This window comes from Balaenoptera acutorostrata, chromosome 9 (genome assembly GCF_949987535.1).
Source record: "Balaenoptera acutorostrata chromosome 9, mBalAcu1.1, whole genome shotgun sequence".
NCBI lineage: Eukaryota > Metazoa > Chordata > Mammalia > Artiodactyla > Balaenopteridae > Balaenoptera > Balaenoptera acutorostrata.
This window is the reverse complement of record NC_080072.1, coordinates 359,476-380,620: the sequence shown is the minus strand read 5'-3', so window position 1 is coordinate 380,620 and position 21,145 is coordinate 359,476. Positions and strand designations below refer to the sequence as shown.

General features: G+C 62.5%; 1 protein-coding gene across 2 annotated transcripts; it reads right to left on the bottom strand.

The window, feature by feature from the left end:
* Positions 1 to 7,233: 7,233 nt before the first annotated feature.
* Positions 7,234 to 20,074, bottom strand: B4GALNT4 (beta-1,4-N-acetyl-galactosaminyltransferase 4). Of its 2 annotated transcripts, XM_057553875.1 has the most exons (20): positions 19,791 to 20,074; positions 16,762 to 16,865; positions 16,284 to 16,379; positions 16,109 to 16,204; positions 15,943 to 16,033; positions 15,759 to 15,859; positions 15,000 to 15,067; positions 14,719 to 14,797; positions 13,456 to 13,522; positions 13,189 to 13,323; positions 13,002 to 13,111; positions 12,783 to 12,883; positions 12,605 to 12,705; positions 11,613 to 12,528; positions 9,444 to 9,733; positions 9,123 to 9,276; positions 8,910 to 8,982; positions 8,652 to 8,805; positions 8,179 to 8,305; positions 7,234 to 7,686 (listed from the first exon to the last, which is right to left on the bottom strand). In XM_057553875.1, the coding sequence occupies exons 1-20, from the start codon at positions 19,939 to 19,941 to the stop codon at positions 7,563 to 7,565; spliced, it is 3,138 nt and encodes a 1,045-aa protein (XP_057409858.1). In that variant the 5' UTR covers positions 19,942 to 20,074; the 3' UTR covers positions 7,234 to 7,562. The 2 variants fall into 2 exon arrangements, with proteins under 2 accessions (XP_057409858.1, XP_057409859.1); XM_057553876.1 differs by lacking the exons at positions 16,109 to 16,204; positions 16,284 to 16,379; positions 16,762 to 16,865; positions 19,791 to 20,074 and adding an exon at positions 16,228 to 16,274.
* Between the last annotated feature and the right edge of the window lie 1,071 nt (positions 20,075 to 21,145).

Genomic DNA, 21,145 nt, shown 5'->3' with positions numbered 1-21,145 from the left:
ATGGGAGGCCCTGACCCTGGGCCCTGGCCCCCTGAAGGCAGGGGACCGGACGTGAGCCCAGGTGGGAATGGTGGCTGGGGGCAGTGGCCTGGGGGCGAGGCGGGGTCGGGGTCAGAAGGCAGCCCTAGGGGTGAGGTCAGTGCTGGGGAGGGGACTGGGGGTGGGAGTCAGAGGTCAGCGTGGGAGCTAAGAGAGGGAGGGGAGGGTCCCCGGAAAGGACAAGGTGAACCCTGGGGTGGAGTCTCCCGGCTCAGGGGATGGGCACAGTGGGCGACCTACCCTGCTGGTGGTCCAGATACTGTCGGCCCCCGGGCTCATCCCAGAGGCCTCCGCTGCCGGCTGAGGAGTCCTGGGCTGCATCCCGGGCCCAGCACTGCCGTCGGAGCCTCAGTGTGGGACAGGACTGCTGGGGCACCGGGAGGGTGGGGTGGGAACGCCCGCACGCCCAGCGAGCTCATCAGACCGGTTGCTTCCCTGGGAGACGTGTTTTGTGTGGAAAAATCCCAGGATACAAGTTTGTACAGCGCTGAGTGCGCCTGGAGGCCCGCCCTTCACGTGAGTCCACCTGGGCTCCCCCTGGCAGGGCAGCAGGCCTCGAGGGGCAGACTGCAGGTGGGGTCCAGAGGTCCTGGGTGGTGGGACAGGGCTGCAGAGGGATGGAAGGGGCTTTGGTGGGGTCGGAGGCACGGGATGGAGAGGAGGTGCCAGGCAGACACCCCCTAGGTCCGGTTTTCCACAGCTTGCGGGGGCCTCAGGGCCAGTTCTCTGGGGCTTCCGCCTCCTCTTGGCAGGGAGGGCTGCGGGTGTCCCCAGGCTGTGCCGAGCCTCCCTGAGGACCTGTGGACCCCTCCACCTCCCCATCTCGGATCTCCTGCCTCTGTGGCTCAGGGTCCAGGGAAACCCTGGGGATCCCGGGCGAGGTTTCTCTAACCACTGCAGAGCCTGAGGGACTGGCTGTGGCTTGAAACCTGTTCCACCCGAAGCTCAGAGCCCGGTCCAAGCCCTGCGACCAGCCTCTGCTCCGTCCTCCCCGAGCGCCCCCTCTTCCGGGAGCTGGTGTGCAGGGAGAGAGCAGGAGGAGGAGGATTCTGTGCCGGCTTGAGGGTGAACTTCCTGCGGGAGGGGACTCTGTGGCAGATGGGGGAAGATTCACCCAGGGAGCTTAGAAAACAGGCGGTAGGTCCTGGAGGTCTGCGTTGGTGCACTTTCGGGTTTGAGATCCCGGGACCTGAGGGCCTGCAAGGGTGAGGGATGCTCTTACTTGGGAGGTGGGGGGATGGGGGAGCCTGGACTCTGCCCTGGGGCGTGGGAAGGAAGGGCTATGGGAGCCCAAGAGGGGCAGGTTAGCATTTACAACCCCGACAGCTTAGAGGTCGAGCTGAGGTATTTGCTGGAGGAGGGGGACCCCAGGCAGTTGTTACAAAAGTCTCTGGAGGAGGGCTAGGGGATGGGGGGCGATATGGGGTGGTTTTCAGGGACAAGGGCCAGAGTAGGGGGCGGGTGGAAGGACGGACGCCCCCCTAGTGCTGGCTTTGGTGACCTGGGAGGCACTCACTGTGAAGGGGCTAGGGGCTGCCCGGTGTGTGAGGGCGGAGCTGGAGGAGGGGTACAGAGGGCGCCCCACCCCACCTCGGTGCGGAGTCTGGAGGGGGGCTATTAGGGGGCAGGAATGGAGGAGAAAAGCTTGAAGATGTAGACAGCAAAATAATATTCAAAACAAGATTCGGGAGCGAGCTGGAGCACAAAGTTAGGTAGATCGCCCGGGGCCATAGAGCCTGCAGGGGTCGGGATGGATCAGCGCGAGGTGACGCACCAGGCGTGAGGGCGCGGCGCGCCGGCGGGGACCGGAAAGATGTGGGTCTTGCTGCTCGGGCTCCAGCCGTGCGCGTCCCGGCGCTTCCTGTCGGCAAACTCGCGAACCTTCCAACATCCCGAGGGCGGGGCTCCCGCCAAACCCAGCCCAGCCCAGCCCAGGGTTAGGGTTAGGGTTAGGGTCCCTCCTCCATGAAGCCCACCTGGACTTGCGCATTGGGCGCTGCCCCGGATCCCCCTGGGGCGGGCCATCCTCTGCTCCCCCTGGCGCCCCGCCCCTTTGGCGGGGAAGGTCGCCAAGGGTTACAGACCCACCTCCACCCGTCCACCCCCTCCCCTCAGGTCGTCCGTCCACCCTGCCGGTTCTGCGCTCTTGGATGCGCTGGCGCTGCTCCGGGGCAGGTGTGTGACCAAGACAGACGCAGCTTCTCGCGGGAGCGCTCCTTCTGGGGTCGGGGGGGGACACAGACCCAGCGGTCCACACGCAATGATGCTGGTCTGGATGGCGGGGCAGCTGAGAGCCTCTGGGACAGAGGGGGCGCCTTGCAGAGGCCCCAGAGAGGACCCTAAAGGGAACGGGGTGGCCGGAGCCCATGGTTGGGGGGCGCTCCAGCAGGGGAGGAGGATGAATTGACTAAGGGGGACTGGGGAGGTGGTGGCGGGTCCCCGGGGTGGCCTGGACCAGGAGGGCCCCAGGGCAGGGAGGGTGGAGAGAATGCTGCGTTCCGTCCCTGGAGGGGTGCAAGCTGGTGCGTCCTCCCTCCGGAGGCCTGTCTCGGGTCCTGGAGAAACTCGTCACCACTCATGGGCACTGTCTGCGAGGGCTCGGCGGTGGAGGCTGGGTGGTGGGTGCTTTGTTCACATTCTGTCCTTAATCTTGACAGGGGCACCAGGAGGCGGAGCTGAGGTGTCTCCATTTTACAGACCGGGAAACAGGTTCCCCGGGCTAAGTAAGTTTCCAGAAGTTACGAAGCAAGCGAGGGTGTGTAGGGAAAGGTCTCCCTGAGCGGGACAGGGCTGAGCTTGGGGACTGGCGCTGGCCGGTGGGTGGGCGTCTTGGTAGTCCCCCAGCTAGGTCTGGGCCGCTGTCTCCACTGAGGTTAAGAGGGGGATTTGTTTGCCTTCTCCCGGTGGCTTAGCTTCAGTCTTGTTCTCAAAGGGGTTCCCGCTCCCCTGGGCCCTTTCCCATCGCTGCCGCAGGAGCCCTTTGCTCTCACCATCTGCTCGGCTCCGAGACCTGCTGTTGCCTTTTTGGTTGAACAGCATCAGAGCTGGGTAACCCTTCAGGCTCCAGCTTCCTTTCCCGAAGGACCTCCGCCCCCTGGAGCTGTCAGAGCCGGCCCAACCCGGGGGCCGGGGGTGGGGTGGGGGGCGACCAGGGATCTTGTCAGTGTCTGGATTTTGGCCATTCTTATAGGTGTGTAGAGGTATCTCTTTGTTTTATCATATGCATTTCTCCGATGACATAGGACGTGGAGCATCTTTTCATGTGCTCATTTGCCATCTGTATATCTTCTCTGGAGAGGGGTCTATTAAGGTCACTTGACCATTTTTCAGTTGGGTTACTCATTTTATTGTTGAGTTTTAAGAGTTCTTTCTATATTTTGGATAACAGTCATTTCTCAGATGTGTCTTTTGCAAATATTTTCTCCTAGTCTGTGACTTATCTTCTCATTCTTTTGACATTGCCTTTTGCAGAGAAGAAGTTTTTCATTTTAATGAAGTTCTGCTTATCAGTTCTTTCTGTCACGGATCAGCCTTTGGTGTTGTGTGCACCGACTCATCACCACACCCAAGGTCATCTAGGTTTTCTCCTGTGCTATCTTCTAGGAATTTTATACTTTTGTGTTTTACATTTAGGTCTATGATTGATCTTGAGTTATTTTTTGTAAAGGGTGTAAGGTCTGGGTCTAGATTCATTTTTTGCATGTGGATGTCCAGTTGTACCAGCACCATTTGTTGAAAAGACCATCTTTGCTCCATTGTATTGCCTTTGCTTCTTTGTCAAAGATCAGTTGACTGCATTTATGTGGGTCTATTTCTGAGCTCTCTATTCTGCCCCACTGATCTATTTTGTCTAATCTTTTGCGCGTACCACACTGTCTTGATTGCTGTAGCTCTATAGTAAGCCTTGAAGTTGGATACTATCAGTCTTCCAAGTTTATTCTTCTTGAATATTATGTTGGCTATTCTGGGTCTTTTGCCTCTCCAGAAAAGAATCAGTTAGTTGATTGGTGGGGTTTTGATTAGGATTGCATTGAATCTATAGATCAAGTTGGGAAAAACTGACATCGTGACAATATTGAGTCTTCCCATCCATCAACATGGACTATGTCGCCATTGATTTAGGTCTTTGATTTCTTTCATCACAGTTTTGTAGTTTTCCTCATATAGATCTTATACATATTTTGTTAGATTTTTACCTAAGTATTTATTTATTTATTTTGGTGCTAATGTAAATGGTATTGTGTTTTAAATTTCAAATTCCAATAGCTCATTGCTAGTGTATAGGAAAGCAATTGACTTCTGTATATTAACCTTGTATCCTGCAACCTTGCTATAACTGATTATTATTATTTTTAAATATTTATTTATTTTGGCTGCACCAGGTCTTAGCTGCGGCATGCGGACCCTTAGTTGCAGCATGCGTGCGGGATCTAGTTCCCTGACCAGGGGTCGAACCCGGGCCCCCTGCATTGGGAGCACAGAATCTTACCCACTGGACCACCAGGGAAGTCCTTATAATTGATTATTAGTTCCAGAAGTTTTTTTTTTCTTTCCTTTTTTTTTTTTTGGCTAATTCTTTTGGATTTTCTCCATAGATGATTATGTCATCTGCAAACTAAAACAATGTTATTTCTTCCTCCTCAATCTGTATACTTTTTATTTCCTTTTCTTGTCTTGTTGCGTTAACGAGTACTTCCAGTATAATATGGAAAAGAAGTGATGAGAAGGGTTTATCATTGATTTCTAAAAATGTCTTCAAATGTCACCTCGGACCTCCTCCCCTTCCCCATCTGTGTCCTTGGCAGCCTCATCAGCACCTCAGGGCTTTGCTGGGATGTCACCTTCTCAGGTCAGGCTTTTTCTTTTTTTTTAATAAAAATTTTGCCCATATTTTCTTCTAGAATTTTTTTTTTTTTTTAATTTTTGGCTGCGTTGGGTCTTCGTTGCTGCACGTGGGCTTTCTCTAGTTGTGGCGAGCAAGGGCTACTCTTTGTTGTGGTGCACGGGCTTCTCAGTGCGGTGGCTTCTCTTGTTGTGGAGCACGGGCTCTAGATGCACGGGCTTCAGTAGTTGGGGCATGCGGGCTCAGTAGTTGTGGCTCACGGGCTCTAGAGCGCAGGCTCAGTAGTTGTGGCTCATGGGCTTAGTTGCTCCACGGCACGTGGGATCTTCCCGGACCAGGGCTCAAACCCATGTCCCCTGCACTGGCAGGCGGATTCTTTAACCACCGCACCACCAGGGAAGCCTGGCCAGGCTTTTTCTGATCACTGTTTACAATGGCAGCCACACTCAGACTCACTATTCTCTTTCCAGTTTTTTCTTGACAAGAGCTGCCACCAGCTAATATACTGGAGATGTCTTTACTGTGTCTGTTGTCTGCTCCTCCTCACCCTTCACTAGAATGTAAGTTCTACGAGGCAGGGATTCTTGTCTGTTTTGTTCACCACTTCTTCCACAGTGCCTGGCACATAGTGGGTGCTCAATAGTTGTTAAAATGGATTAATAAATTATGGTATACGTATAGTCCAGATTAGATGAAATGTTGTCTGAAATTTTTTTCTGCTTCCAGAGGTAATTCTTTTTCTGATGTGCATGCTTCCCCTGTTACATTCCCCCCACCCCACTTTCTTGGAGTATATATTCTTAATTCCAGTGCTAGTTCTTTTCTTGTCACTAACATCTATATCTGGGGATCATTTCTTCTGAACTAGATACTTCGGGAGGAGTGGGCAGTATGAGCTGGGGCATCTGGTAACTTCTGAGTAGGTGTATGGCAGGTTAGCTGTGTCCTCCACCCTGTGGGCACCAGCAGGCCTCACGTCACAAGTGACAGTGTTCACAGACACCCGCTGGCTGCCCTGGTCAGCAGCCACAGAGCTGAATGCCCTGGGCCATCTCTAGGGTCTTCTCAGGGCCCGACTGGAGTGTGCATCTGGTTCCTCTTTCCCTGAAATCGTCCCTGCTGCCCTGTGTTCATGGCGAGGTAAATCTTGCGAGGACTGTTTGGAGTGCTGGGCGGACCTGCTGCCTTCCCACAGAATGAGGCAGTACAGAGTAACAGCCCCAAAGATGTCCCCGCCCCAATCCGCAGAACCTGTGGCTGTCACCTCCATGGCAAGAGGGACTTCGCAGATTAAGTAAAGGATGTTGCTTGGGATGGAGCGATTATCCTCGGTTATGTGGGTGGGTCCAGTGTCATTCCAGGGCTCCTTATAAGAGGGAGGCAGGAGAGTCAGAGCCAGAGAAGGAGATGTGATGATGGTAGTAGAGGTGTGAGAGAGACAGGGAGAGTGATATGAAAATGGTAAGCTGCTGGCTTTGAGGATGGAGGAAGAGGCCACGAGCCAGGAAATCCAGGTGGCCTCTAGGAGCTGGGAAAGGAGGGAAGCAGATTCAGTCCTAAAGCCCCCAGAAGGGGTGCAGGCCTGTGGAAACCTCGATTTTAGGACTTCCGACCTCCAGAGCTGTAAGAGAGGAAATTCCATTTTGTTTGTGGAAATCTGTTACAGCAGCTACAAGGAACTCATATGGGCAGGTGCACCCGGTGCCAGGCAGAGCACCCGCCTCCCTGCCACGACTGGGACCCCAGGGACGGGCGGGCCCTCGACAGCATTATCCAGCCCGTCTGACTCTCCAGGGGGCTCCTGACCCTGAACCTCCACGAGACAAGTCAAGCAAACCCCCCATTATGTTTAAACCAGTGTGCACTGGGTTCTCCATTTATGGCAACTGAGTCCTAACTATACCCCCAACCTGGTCGTACGATGTCACCCGCCACCCCGGGGTGCCTAGTGCGCCCACCTCTTTGAGGAGGATGGGGCAGGACTGACATCCAAGGTCTGTTTTCACAACGAAGGGGACTAAGCAGACGGTCGAATATTCTTTGCTCGCAGGGGGAAAGGCCTCATGCCACGCCGGTGACCGGCGGCTCCACGCACAGCGTACTGAGGGAGGGTCCAAAGCCCCTTTGCCTTCAGGGCCCGACACAGAAGCTCAGAGGGAACGTGCGGGCAGAGGTGAGTGGTCTCGAGGGTGGAGAAAGGTGTGGTCAGCATGGCGGCTGCAGCTCAAGTCAGGAAAGGGAGTCAGGAGCGGGCACAGTGCCCAGGGCCACCGTGGGTGCAGGGTCTCTTGCCGCCGCCCAGGCCCACCTCTGCCCTCCCAAGAGAACCAGACCCAGAGGATGAGTTAGAACTAAAAAAAATATTTCATTTCATTCTGAATAAAAAACGGAACAGACAGAACTCTTGGAAATCCTGAAACAATGTCATTGCTACGGCAAAATTTCACAGAAATCATCGCATAGGGCGTGGGGGCCAAGCCCAGGCCCCGGCGGCTACGACGGCCGCCTCTCTGGGGGGGGCACAGAGGGGGCAGCAGCCTGTGGGGCCAGAGAGGGGCAGGCACGGGTGGTGGCTGTGCCCCTGGATGAGCCCCGCTGGGTCCCCAGCGTCCAGGCTCACAGCCTGGCCTCCAGCTGCCACGGCAGGACGGCAGCCGGGGCTGGGAGGGGTCGCTGGTCCTCAAGGGGCCTCCTTGCGGGCGGCCTTGCGGCTGCGCACGCCCCACATCCCCCGCTTGGAGTGGAAGTGGTGGTAGAAGTTCCGCACTCGGAGCCGCTCCACCTCCAGCCCTGCCTGCAGGACCCTGGGTGGGGAGGGGGAGTCAGGGCTGCCCCTCAGCCCAGAGGGTCTCTGGGGGGTGATCAAGACTGGGGGTATGGGGGTGAATGGGGCTGCCCTGATTCTTCAGGACCCTGCAGGGGGAGGGCATGCATGTCAGGGCTGCCCCTGAGCCTACAGAACCCTGGGGTGGGATGGAATGGAAGAGGTCACGGCCCTGGTCCAGGGGCTGGGGTGTCAGGGCTTCCACTACTGTCCAAGGCCAGTAGGAGGAGAGGGACCCAGGAGAGGCCTGTACGGTCTGCGGGCAGAACTGGTTCAAGGGCTTCCCTGAGTCTGCAGGATCCTGGAGCTGGGAAGGGGTTTTGGGGAGTGGGGTGGGGTCCAAGGATCTCTCTAGGCCTAGCTCTGGGGCTCGGAGGAGGAGGAAAGCAGAGTCCCGTCAACATGTGAGGCCCCTCCCACCCAGGGGAGGAGGATGTGGGAGTCTCAGTCTCCGCTGGGTGGAGGGGGTCACCTGTCCAAAAGCTCCCAGTCCTCGCCGCCCCACTGGTCCCGGAACTCCTCAGTGTTCATGCCCCCAATGCGGTCGAAGTCGGACTTGTAGATCCCAAAGAGGCCGAAGCCGTTCACCTCCCAGTAACCTGGCGGGGATGGGGTGCCCTTCAGACACCAGGTCCGGCAAGCCCTTCCTCAGGAGGGCTCTCGGGGTCACTCCAACGTGTCGGTCATAACCTGGGAGGCCTGCGCATGACTTGGGTGTTGGAGAAGGTTCTTAGGGGCCGAGCATGACCCTGGGGTTACTGGGGGGAGGACTTGGGGTCCTGGGCACTCTGGGGGTCCTAGCGGCCACAAGGAGTCCCAGGCGTTATAAGGGGCATTGATGGGGCCCTAGGCCTGCCTTGCGGGTTGGGAGGCCCCCGGGGGCCTGAGTTTTGCCCTGGCACGGGTGGGACCCCTGACGTTACCGAGGGGCATTCAGGGCGTTACCGTGAGGGTCCCCTGGCGAGCTCCCACAGCCCAGCCGCATGACCACAGGCGCAAAGGCCAGCCTGCCCTCCACGCAGTGCTTGCGGATGCCATCCAGGATGCCGGGGGGGAAGTGGATGTGCAGGTCGCAGAGGAAAACGATGCTGCTGGCATCCTGGAGACGGCGGGCAGGTCTGAGCCTCGCCCTCTCCTCCGGAAGGGCACCCCCCGCCCCCAGCCCATCTCATTCTCTCCACCCGCACCATCCTGCCCACGCACCTCCACCGCGGCCACTCCAGCTTGCAACCCCGCGGAGCGCTCAAAGTTCCCGGTCCGCCTTAGGTATCGGTATCTGGGGGAGGAAGGGGATATGGGGTGGGAAATCACACCCACCCGTCTCTGGGGGCGGGGGCGGGGGCAGGAAAACCCACGCCGGTCCGGGAGGAGGGAAGATGTGCTTGGCCCTCCCCGGTAGGTGGGGGGCGCCGTTACCTGGGCAGTGGCGCCGCGCGGAGGGCCCGCTCCACGTCCATGTCCTCGCTCTCGAAGTCCACCAGGATGACACTGAAGCGAGAGTCCCCTGTACGGGCGTGCAGCGCAGCCATGTCTGCCAGGAACTGTACCACCCAGCGCGCCTGGTTCTTCACTGGAGGAGGATGGGGATACTGAACCCACCGGGACCCGACCTGGCGGTACCCTGCCCAGGACCAGTGGCACTCCCCCCCTCCCCACAAGGCCTGCTGGACAAGGCTCCCCCCCGCCCGCCACCCCGCAATCCCAGGTGGCTGGTCGGCCAGCCCCGCGCCCGCGCACCTGGCACGATGAAGTGCACCATCACATCCTGGCGCCAGGCCAGGCGCAGTGGCCGGCACAGCTCCGGGCGGCCGTCGGGGCGCACGGAGGCGGCTGGAGCGGGCTCGGGACTATCCCCGTCTCCATCTGTGTCGCCGGCACGCGCCCCGGGCAGGCGCAGGAAGACGTACTCAGACAGGCGCAGCCGGCGCCCGCCGCGCTCCTGGAGCTCCAGCTCCAGGAGGAAACGGCTTCCCCGCGCGGAGTCCCGGCGCTTCTCCACGTTCACGATGCGCAGAAGAGCGTACCGCCTGCGGGGCGGGACCCAGTCAGCCCACTCGGGCTCCGAAGCTGCGTCCACGACTCCAACCCGATTCTTCCCACAAGCCGCCCCCAGCCGCAGAAACGAGGTGGCCACTCAAGTGGGATGCCGCACGCCCCCCGTCCCCCATCACACCTCAAGGCCTGCTGGGGAGCTCCCTTCTCAGAAGGCAGGCCCACATTCCGGGGCTCCCTCTCCGTGGGGCAGCCCATAAGGGAGGCGTCCCCAAGCCCAGGCCAGTCCTCTCCTCCGTGCCACCACTCCTGTCCACAGCTGCACGCTCAGAAACCTTTAGGGGCGCCCACTGCCCACAGGCCGAGGTTCAGACGTCTGAATCCTAAGCCGGTAAACCATGTCTACCTTGTGGCCTCAATACGCCCTCAGGTTAGATGAGCAAGCTTCCTCTTCCCGTGGGGTCTTTGCCCTAGGGGTCCCCTGCCTGGATGCTCGCCCCATGCTCCCCGCCCTCCTCTCCAAGGTCCTGGGTGCCTCCTCTGAGAAGCCTCCTTTTTGCCCCCCCAGCACCAGCGCAGGGGCTGCCCTGATCTCTGGGGAAGCCTCCGGGCCTTCAGCTGCTGGCCCTTCCCCAGCCCTGGCCTGGGAGACAGGACCCCGCCCTTGACTAGGTCACTCTCCCTTCTATCGCACGTCCCCCACCCCCACCCCCCCACCCTTTGCAGCCAGTATCCCTCACCCTCGGAGCCTACCGGTGTGACCTCCCAGGGGTCTAGATTCCTCCCTTCACCCCCTGCCCATCCCCACCATGCTCTCCTCAAGTACCAGGGACTTTCTGCCCCAAACGCTCTGGGTCTGTGCTCTCGCTCCTTGGGCCACCCACACCCTTGCATGGCTTAGGGAAGGTGGGGCTGCAGCTATGACCTTTCTGCTGGACAGACCCCCTCATGCCCATGGGACAAGGAGCTGCTCCCAGGAAGCTCAGAGCCAAGTGCAGGCTCACTTTCTCAGAGCCAAGTGCAGGCTCGCCTTCTCAGGGCCAAGTGCAGGCTCGTTTTCTCAGGGCCAAGTGCAGGCTTGCTTTCTCAGCCACCTAGAAATCAATCTACCCCAGCCCCTGCCAAGGGTCCAGGCCATCCCATTGCCGCCCTGGACCAAGCCTGTCAGTCATGGGCTCCCCCTTCCACCTCCTCCTCTCCAACACAGCCACATGCTTGTCTATGATCTAGATGGGCCAAACCTGTGTCCTGCTCTAAACTGTATCGGAGACAAGAAAAATGACTCCTGCACCTGGCCTTCAAGGACCATGAAGCCTGTCCTCTGCCCACCAGCCTCCTGGCCAGCCTTTGCCTGTCTCTGCAGGTCCTGCCCCTACTTAAGGGCTCAGCACAGCTCTGAGAACCCCTCAGGGCCTCCCCTCAGGTCAAATTGGGACCCCCACTCTCCAACCCTCAGACCTACTTGGGGTAGAGACAAGACTGGATTCCTGGGGCCTGGGGGAGACCAGAAGGGCCAGTGGGGCAGGAACCCTGAGCCCTCCCCTGAGGACCAAGACCCCAGCCAGCAAGGCGCCAGTGGGGAGAGGGATCCAGGGGTTCCTAGCCTGGCCTTCGTGTGTGTCTCTATCTGGAAGAGAGACCTGGGTGGCTCGGCTCCATCCTCAGGTCCAGGTCCAAGGTGACAGGTGTGGGGTTTGGAGGTGCAGGACAGGAGAGCCAGCCCTGGGTGTTGGGGGAAAGGCTCCTAACACAAGACAGGGGCCCTGGGCAGTAAGGGGCCCCAGAAGAGTGAGAAGACACTTCCGGTGGGGGGGTGTACCATTCCCAGAGCAGCGCCCCGTTAAACCCTGGGGAAGTCTGAGGGTCCCACGGAGGCCAAGCGCGTCCCCTCCCACGCGCGCCCCGCCCTCGCACCCTCCGTGGCGCGCGTTGAGCCGCTCCATGTACTGGGCCACCACGTCCACGGCCTCGGCCTCCGGCAGCTGCAGGTTCCCCGACACGTTGCAGCGCAGGTCGTTCCAGTCCGAGCGCAGCATCTCGAAGTCCACGTTGCCCACGCTGAACGTGCGCTGCCAGTTGATAGCGTCCTCGCGCCAGCGGCCGCGCGCCGGGCCGGCCTTCTCTTCGCTGTCCTCCGACGCAGCCTCTTCGCCCTGCGCCCCTTCTTCGTCGTCCCCTTCCTCCTCTTCCTCATTCTCCCCGGGCAGCTGTAGCCTAGACACCTGGGACAAGCTCAGGAAGGAGGTCACGGGCTGCGCTTCGGACGAAGAGTTCGAGTCCGCGGTGGGGGCCGTGAGTCCCGGCTCGCGTGCCTGGCCCTCTCGGCTCCCCTGGGTGGCCGGCGCCGGGGCCCGGGGCCTCAGCTTTGCGGCCTGGGGGCCGCCAGTCCTGCGGCCTCGAGCCCGGGGTGGGCGTGGGCGCGCGCGCAGCTGCACCCGGGGTTGGGGTCTGGGGCGCAGGAAGACGCCAGGGAAAGGTGGCCGGGGAGGGCCGCGTGGGCTGAGCTGCGCCGGGGCCCGGGGCGGGGCCCGTGGTCCCGGCCGCACCCGCGTGACATACACCTTCGGGGGCCGCTCGGCCGCGGCTGCTGGGCGGGGTGGAGGCGCAGGGCCCCAGAAGAGGGGAAGGGGGCGGGCGGCCCAGCGCAGCGCCCGAGCGCGCCGGGGGGTCGGCCGGCCCAGGGGGGCGGGAGGCGTTGGCAGGGCGGGAGTGGCCGGGGCCTCGGTGGGGGCCGCGGGGGCGGGGGGCCGGCGGCCGCCCTGCGTTCGGGGCGCCTCGGTGGGCTCCAGACCGTCGAGCAGCTCCCCGTCGTCCTCGTCGTCCAGAAAGTCTGTGGGCAGCGCGGGTGAGCTGCGGCGCCAGGGCGGGCCCAGCTGAGGGGGCAGGGGGGCGCTGGGGGCACTCACCGTCTGGGTTGAGGAAGAGAAAGGCTCGGCGCTGCACCTCCTCCTCTTCGTCTTCCTCCCCCTCTTCCCGGTCCATCTTCATGTATTTGTAGAACCCAAACCTGGGGCCGGGGCGGGGCGTCAGAGACCAGGCTCGGCCGAGGCCCCGCCCATTCTTCCTTGGGCACCACCCACCCACCTTTCCAGATACAGCGGCGACTCGCGGTAGAAGCACTTGTTGTCCGTCTCCATGTGAGTCAGGCGTGTGTGGTCATTGGGATAAACGAAGGACAGGTACACCTGGGGCGGGCAGAGGGCTCAGGTTGGGGCGTCTTCCGGAGGGTCTGGAGGAGGCTCCGGGGACTCTGGGAAGAGGGAGGCCTGGGTCTCAGGGAAGACCTTGGTGAGGGGCACTTACAAACTGCAGTCCCTGGTATCTTGCGATGGGAAAGTCCTTGACGACGTAGGTGGGGGCGTAGGCGCAGGGCTCCAGCACATTCTCCAGACTCCAGGGCTCCACCCGAGGCGCTACGGGAGGCGTGGTCACATTGTGACCTGAAAGCCTTGCCCCGCCCCCCACCCCACCCCGGGGGGCCTCCTCTCACTGAGGAAGAAGGTGTCTCGGGGATCGGGCCGCAGCATGTCGGCTCTGGGCTCCTCCTGCAGCAGGCGCCCCCCAACGTGGCTGGCTGGAGACTGGGGCACGTGGGCCACGTGGTCCATCTTCAGGGCTGACTCATCTAGGGGCAGAGGATGTGTGGGGACCCCAGGAGTTCCTAGAGACCCCTCCTCACCCATACCCAGACACCACCCGAAAGAGGCCGCCCATCAGGAGCCCTCCCCCTTCCCCATAGAGGCACTGGGCTCCGCACCTGTATACAGGGAGATGTGAGCAGAGCCTATGACCTCGAACTTCAGACCCGGCAGGAAGGCTCGCCACTGGGGGTTCGAGAGGGTGGTCAGGACCAAAGGATGGGGGTCAAGGTGGGAACACAGCTGGGTCAGGGAGGAGTGAATCTTCCCTGACGTGGGGCTGGGGAACTAGTAGGGGCAACCCCTTCACGGACGCAGGAAGCTTGGGGTGGGGGGGTGGATGGGAGAGCGGTCCTGAGAAGGTACAGCAGGGAAGCTGGAGAAGCCCAGAAGGCTGGGGTCCCTGGAGGCAGGTGAGGATGCCTTTCCTGACATCCTGGGTGCTTCCTGACCTTCTGGTTATGGCCTCTGCCCCCACCTCCTCCCGGTTCTGCAGCCACTGCCCTTCTGGAGGTCAGAGCTGGCCCCCCAGCTCCCCGCTGGACCTCCCCATCACCACTTCCCCCACTTCTGTGGCTGTGCCTTCCCAGTCTCCCTTGCAGACTCTCCCTCCCCCACCGCTCTCATGTTGGGATTCCTGGGGGCTGTCCCAGGCCCTCTTCCCTTCCCAGCTCATCCTGGGCCCTTAGTCACCCCCTCAGCTTCCACAAGATCACCCCAAATCTGCATCTGCAGTCTGGACCCTCTGCTAAGCTGAGCTGGGGTGATGCCCACCACACACAAACCAGACACCTGCAACCTCCCACCACCCCCTAGCCCACCCTGGTCACCACCCCACACCCAGCCAGGCTCAGACTCTCAGTCGCTGGGCATCTCCCTCCACCCCCCCGCCCCCCACCCCGACCTTCCACTTCTTCCATTCCCACCTCCCTGGTTCAGGGACCGATGGATGGCCACCCACGAAAATCCCTCCCAACAGGCAGTGGCCAGAGGGTTTTCCCTGAAATGCAAATCCAGTTGCCTCATCCTCAGGAGGAAGCCCTGCCGGATCTGGCCACCAGACTGCTTGGAGTTCCAGAAGACTCCAGGTGGTTCCATTCCTCTGCTGTTCTCGAGACCTGGGATTCATCTTTGCACCCCAGATTCTCTCCCCACTGGTCTCCCTGTGAATGTCTCTCATCTCTCAAGAATCTGCTCAAGGGCCACTTCCTCTGTGAGCACAAGCCCAGTCCCTGAGCATCTGCTTTGTCAGCTAGATGGGAAGCTTCTCTGGGGGGGCGGGCGGGGTCCACACCGTTGTCCTGCGGGGAGTGGCCGGAAAGAGGAGGGCAGGGCAGGGGAGGTGGGGTCTCCAGAAGCCCTCAGAGGGCAGCCGCACTCACGCCCACTTCCACGTGGTCCGAGCCGCGGTCGTCCTGCTTGTGCAGTAGCTCAAAGTAGTACCTCCGGGAGGCCATGAGCCTGGGGACGGGAGGAGTGAGGGGGCGGGCCCGCCATGCCCAGAAGCCCCAGACAGATGGGGAACCCACAGGAGGTGGGGCTTGAGGGGGCAGCACAGCAGCAGCGGCTTCACGCATGCACGTGTCACCCACTCCTCACACACACACACACACACACGCACACACGGGTACACACTCATGCACACACTCCCACGGTCACTCACCGCCTGGGCTTGGACACCTGGGAGCTGAACTTGGTGAATTCTCCGGGCGCTGTCCACTCCGAACCAGTCTGCAGGGTAACAGAGAAGGGGCAGGGGGCTCACGCTCTCCTTGGGCACCAGCCCCATCCAGCCCCCAGTCCTGAGAAGCTGGAGGGGCCAGGTGACCAAGCCGCAGGAGGCCCACGAAGACAAGCGGTGTGGACGGAGGGGTGGGCCGCGCGAAGACAAGCGGTGTGGACGGAGGGGTGGGCCGCGCGAGGACAAGCGGTGTGGACGGAGGGGTGGGCCGCGCGAGGACAAGCGGTGTGGACGGAGGGGTGGGCCGCGCGAGGACAAGCGGTGTGGACAGAGGGGTGGGCCGCGCGAGGACAAGCGGTGTGGACGGAGGGGTGGGCCGCGCGAGGACAAGCGGTGTGGACGGAGGGTGGGCTGCGCGAGGACAAGCGGTGTGGACGGAGGGTGGGCTGCGCGTGGACAAGCGGTGTGGACGGAGGGTGGGCTGCGCGAGGACAAGCGGTGTGGACGGAGGGTGGGCTGCGCGAGGACAAGCGGTGTGGACGGAGGGTGGGCTGCGCGAGGACAAGCGGTGTGGACGGAGGGTGGGCTGCGCGTGGACAAGCGGTGTGGACGGAGGGTGGGCTGCGCGTGGACAAGCGGTGTGGACGGGGGGTGGGCTGCGCGTGGACAAGCGGTGTGGACGGAGGGTGGGCTGCGCGTGGACAAGCGGTGTGGACGGGGGGTGGGCTGCGCGTGGGGTACCTTGCCCACAAAGGCCACCAGCTGGGCGCCCGCCGGGCTCTCGGTTGGGCTCAGCCAGAACTCAGAGTTGTCATCCGAAGCCACGGAGAACTGGACATCTCCTAGGCCACAGGACCACAGGACAGGGCTCAGGGGTCGGTGGGGGCTTCGTGACACCCTGCCCCCCACACCCCCGTCCCCGCACCATCTCTCGCCGGGTGGATGAAGCCGAAAATCCGGAGGCCGTAGTTCTTCCACTTGGGGGACACAGCCAGCTTCCTCACGGTGGTGCGAGTCTGGGGGGGCAGCGGCCTCTGACGTCAAGGCCCCCGCCCACCTGCGGGCCGGCCGCCCCCCACCCCAGCACTCACATGAGGGAAGAGCGGGAAGTGCAGGTTCCTCCTGAGATGGCCCACGGCGCCCCCGCACCAGTCCTCGAACACGTGCAGGTTCACCTGCCCCTTGTACTGGGGGTGGGAGGAGGGCTTACCTTCTGCACAGCTGCCCCCGGCCCTCCCCAAGCCCGAGCCGCTGGGCAGAGCTCACCTCCTCCCGCCACGAGGGCGCCTGACGGGTGAGGTTGAGCGACAGTGGCCTTCCAGCCCCCCCGGGAAACAGCGCGTCTGGGTCCCGACCTTCGGGCTACGGGAGAGAAAGGGCACCAGGGTCAAAGCTAGGAAATGTGAGGGCAGGAAGAAGTCACACACACACACACACACACACACGGCTCAGACGCAGTGCGTGACAGCCCGCCACACACGCCGGTTCACTTCACAGACATCCCTTCCACACGTAGCCACGAAGCCCTGACTCCATCACGCCCCGCCGTGCACACCCACCCGAGCAGACCCTTGGCCACCCCACGGGCAGCAGCTGCGTCCACCCGGGCTGGGGCCACGCTCCGTGCTGGAGCAGTGTGCTGCTGTCCTCCCTGCACATGGCCCACAGGTCCTGAGGCCACCAGCGCAGGAGTGGCCCTGGGTCTCGTGTGTGCTGTGGTGTTCCTCCCCGCAGCCCTGCTCACCACCCGCTCCTCCTCGCGGCTCTCGCTGGAGTCCTCTGCCCTCTGTGTGGACAGTGCAGCCCGGACGCCCCGGCCATCTGTCACACCGCTCAGCTTCTCACCATCTGCGGGCGGCACATGAAGCGTGACTGGGGTCCAGGCTCTCCAAGGCCACAGCCCCTGCCGCTGGGGTCAGCTGGGGGCAGGATGGCCAGTGGTGTCTCCACTGAAGCCCTCCCTCGCCATGTCTGCCCCTTCATGCTACCCGATGCCCCACCCTACAGCTGGAAGTGCTCTCGGCTGGGCCCTTCTCCCACATCCCACCTCCGTGGGGACGGCCCTTGCCTGAGTCCCCCACCTGGCTTTTCCCAGCCCCCAATGGCATGAGGGAGCAGTTATGTGTGTGCACATGCTAGCATATATGCATGCACACACACACCCGTGGGGCTGTTGTCATCAGTGACTCTGCCTCCAGGAAGGCCCCCAGGATTGCTCTGTGCCCTCAGCACTTTTCCTGTGTGCTGGAGTGTTTTGTGTCTGACTCCCTTACCAGAACTGAGAGCCAAGGGTTAGTGCTGGAGTTTGTTGTCAGGCGAGCTGGCACTGTGGTCTTGAGGCTACCCCAGCCCTGGCCCATGGCACGTGTGCCACCTGCTGCCCTTGAGGCCAGGGTTCAGGACCAAAGGAGCCCTGTTACCCACCTGGGCAGAGGAGGGATTGGCACACTGGTCCAGCTTCCAGAGGACATGGGGCCAAGGCGGCCCCGGAGGGAGACTGTCCCCCTGGGGATCCCTTCCGTGGACATCTCTAGAGCTTAGCACCCCCCTAACTCCCCACGCCTGGGGCAGACCACCTCCACACCCCTGCCTCCCTCAACTTCCCAGACCTCCTCCCTAAGCTGTGGGCCTGGGGTTCCATACCCTGGGATCTGAGCCTCCGAAGGTGAGGCTTTGCTGTGCGCCATGTCTGCCTCTCCTGGTGCTCCCATCCGGGGACCCCCAGTCCAGGAACCCCTCTCCTCCAGGGCCAAGCCTGGGCTTCAAAGTCTATGCCCGTCCCTCAATCCAGACCCCAGGAGCTAGGTTCCTGGACTGACACAGTTGGCCTGGGCCCTTTCTCTGGGGGAGGGGGCTGCCCGTGGTCTCGTGCCTGCGAGACTCCGGTGGTGCCTGCCCACTTGCTTCTCCCCCCAGGTCACTGTCCTCCGTCCAGCTGGGAGGCGAGCCCCTAAGAGGCTCCCGGCCAAATCCCCACAGCCTGGCCCTGATGCTCCCTGCCCACAAGGTAACTCTGGGGGTATTGGGAACCTTCCACAGTGGGGTCCCAACCCAGGATGCCATCACTGTCCTGCAGGGGCTGAGCCCCAGCACAGCGAGATCCAGACAGGCCTCCTGCCTCCTGGCTGCCAGCACCTCTGCCTGCACAGGCTGCTGGACCCCGGGCAGGTAGCCTTTCTGGTGGGAGTGAACACAGTGCTGACAGGACAGTCAGAAAGGCCTCAGACACGTCCAGCTGCCCAGCTTCCCACAAGCCCTGCCCTGGTGGGAGCCCAGGTAGCGGGACAGGAGGCGGGGTTGCAGCCCCGGGGGCACCGGCTGGGTCTGCTCCTGGCAGGAGCTGCTTGAGGGTTTGATCTTCCATAACCTTGAACAGCTCCCGCCCACCCAGGAGCAGCAAGGACAGCTTCCTCGCCGGTCCAGCTGAGAGCAGAGGAGGTCCCAGAAGTGGGGTTCCCACACCTCCGCCCCCTCCCGGCTGCTGAGCTAGGCTCCCCGGCTGCTCGGGAAGCCAGGCTGGGGAGAAGTGTGGTTGCCCAGAAAACCACAAGGCAGCTGAGCAGGAGGCTGGTTATGCTCTGCGTCACTGGGTCTCGCTCCGGGGTCCTGCCTTATTTGATGGTAGCTGGGGGGCCTCTATGAGGGACTGAACAGTGCTGGGGGCCCCTAGAGGGTGTGGTAGCTGTGAGATGCGTGGACTCTGGGGGTGGGGTGGGTTGGGAAGAGCCTCTGACCCCTGACCTGGGGTGTCTGTGGTGCCAGCTGTGCACAGGGAACTCTGGACCACTTGGTGGAGTGGCCCAGGACTTCACGGGTCAAGATCATTGTTCTGAGTCTTTGGGAAGCAAGATTCTCACCACCCATCCTAAGGACACCTCGCTTCCTTGAGAAGGGCCAGGAGAAGCTTGGCTGGGACCTCCCTGCCCTGAGGTGCTTCCTTCTCTCTCTCTCATCACCGCCCCCGCCCCACCCCCACCCCCGCACTCTGCTCCTCCTCCTCCTCCAAGTGTGTGTCAAAAGTCACCACCTCCAAGAGGCCCTCTAGGATCCTCCTAGCTAAAGTGGCAGGACTCCTCCCCAACTCTTTCCCACATCGCTCACCAGGACCTGATTTGTGGGTTCACTGTCTGCCCCCACTGGAGCGTGAGCTCGAGGAGCCTGGGAGAGTTCACGCCAGGCAGTTCGGAGCTCCCCAGGCTGGATCCCTATCCCCATGCCTCACCCCGCCTCAACACACAAGCGTCTCAGTCCCTGATCACAGGTTTACCTAGGGCACCTCCTCCAGGAAGCGTTCCAACTGCAAGGGTCAGCTCCCTCCCGCCAGCCCCCTCTCCGTCCTGAGGTTGGGTCTCTGCCCCTCCCCAGCAGATGCGAAAACCGAGGCTCTGCTAAGCAGGCACGTGTCGGAGGCGCAGCCAGACTTGGCCTCTCGGAAATCCCAGCATGCAGGGCCCGGCGGCGGAGATCTCCCCAAGAGCCCACCGTTAACCCCGTCACTCACTACCCGCTCCAGGCCAGACCCCGGCGTCCGCCGGGGTTCGGGGACGCTCCCCAAGAGGGTCGCGCACGTCACTGCTGACGTCATTGGCGTTCTGGCCGGGCTGAGCCGAACCGCGCCCCCTGCCCCAATGTCGCCGAGCTGGGAAGGGCGGACGGGGTCTCCGGGCGGGCCTGACCCACGCCGAGGCCTGGGCGAGATGGGAGGGCCCGGGCCCGGCGCTGCTCGCGACCCTCCCCGCCCCCCGCCCCCAGGGCGCGCGCCCCCTCCCGTACCTCGCCCGTAGCCCAGCCGCTGGCGCAGCGCGCGGCCCTGGCGCACCAGGCTCAGGTGCACGTACGTGAGCCACGCGGCGCAGGTGAGCAGCACCAGCAGGAGCAGCAACTTGATCTGTTTGCGGATCTTCTTCGCCGGGAACCACGGCATCGCGGCCGCCTCTGCCCCGGGCCGCGCTCAGCGGCGCCGCCGCGGCCCCCCGCTCCAGCGCGCCCCGCGCCGCGTCCCCCGGGCCCGCATGGCCCTTTGTCCGCCGCCCGCGGCCCCAGGGTGCGGCCGCGGCCCCGGGCTGCCCTTGGCCGAGGGCACGGGCTGGGCGGCGGAGCGGCTGCCGGCGGTGCCCCCGCCCGGCCCCGCCTGGCCGCTCGGGCTCCAAGCTCCTGGGGGCTTCGGCGGGACGGAGCAGCATCCACGCTGCGGTGCTACCCACCGTGAAACGGGCCCGGCCACCGCGCCGCGCGAGCCAATCCGGGCCCGGCCAGCCTGCGGGGAGCCAATCCACGGCGCCGGGGGCGGGGCCGGCGGGTTAGGGTGTGCCCGCCGCTGGTCTCCACGCAACGCGCGCGCATCCACCTGGGCGCGTCGGCCCGCGCAGCGCGGGGACGCGGGGTCCTGGGGATGCGGAGGACCCGGGATGCGATGTATGGGGAGGTGTGAAGGACCGGGGACAGGGGTCAAGGGTCAGAGAATGCACGGGACAAGGAGTGGTGCATAGGACCGGGGGACATAGGGACCCGGGGTCACGGGGTGTAGTGATGGAGGCCGCGGGAGGAGCAGGCTATGGGTCGGGGGACAATGGGGACACGGGGAACAAGGGTGTAGGGACTCGTGATGGGGAGACACTAGGAGCTCGGGGAACGTGAGGGGGAGGATGCGGGCAGCCTGGGCTTGCAGTTGGAGTAAGCCTCTTGCTAACAATGCAGCCAGGAGGAATGGGGCTCAGACAACGTGGGGAGGAGAAAAAGGAAGTTTGGGGGAGAGACATAAGGGGGTAAGTGATGATGGTGGGTCAGCGGGGCTGGGGGCGCGTGGGTGCACAGGCTCCATGCAGGCAAGACTGAGGAGGGTCTCAAAAAGCACCTGGCTTCACCCTGAGGGGCATGAGGAGCCACCAGAGGACTTAGCGTGGAGGGCCAGGGTCTGACCTGGCTGCCAGGTGGACAGGGGCAGCAGAGGCGCGTGCTGGCGGCCTCCACTGAGGGCAGGGTGAAGATGGAGAGGAGGTGCCCCGGCTGTCTGGAAGGGGGCAGGAGGGAACCTAGCCCTCCCATTTCTGACCTGAGCCTGGGGTCCGAGGTGTGGCTCTTGCTGAGCTGGAGGTGGGAGGGGAGTGTGGGCTGATGCTGAACTTTGC

Bases quoted from the DNA above. Each gene is read 5' to 3' on its own strand.
- B4GALNT4 (XM_057553875.1), bottom strand. From the start codon at position 19,941: ATGCCGTGGTTCCCGGCGAAGAAGATCCGCAAACAGATCAAGTTGCTG. The intron at 15,068-15,758 runs GTACCCCACGCG...GTTACCCTGCAG, and splicing joins TGGTGGCCTTTGTGGGCAAG to ACTGGTTCGGAGTGGACAGC. The intron at 8,983-9,122 runs GTAACGGCGCCC...TTCCTCCCCCAG, and splicing joins CGCGCGGCGCCACTGCCCAG to ATACCGATACCTAAGGCGGA.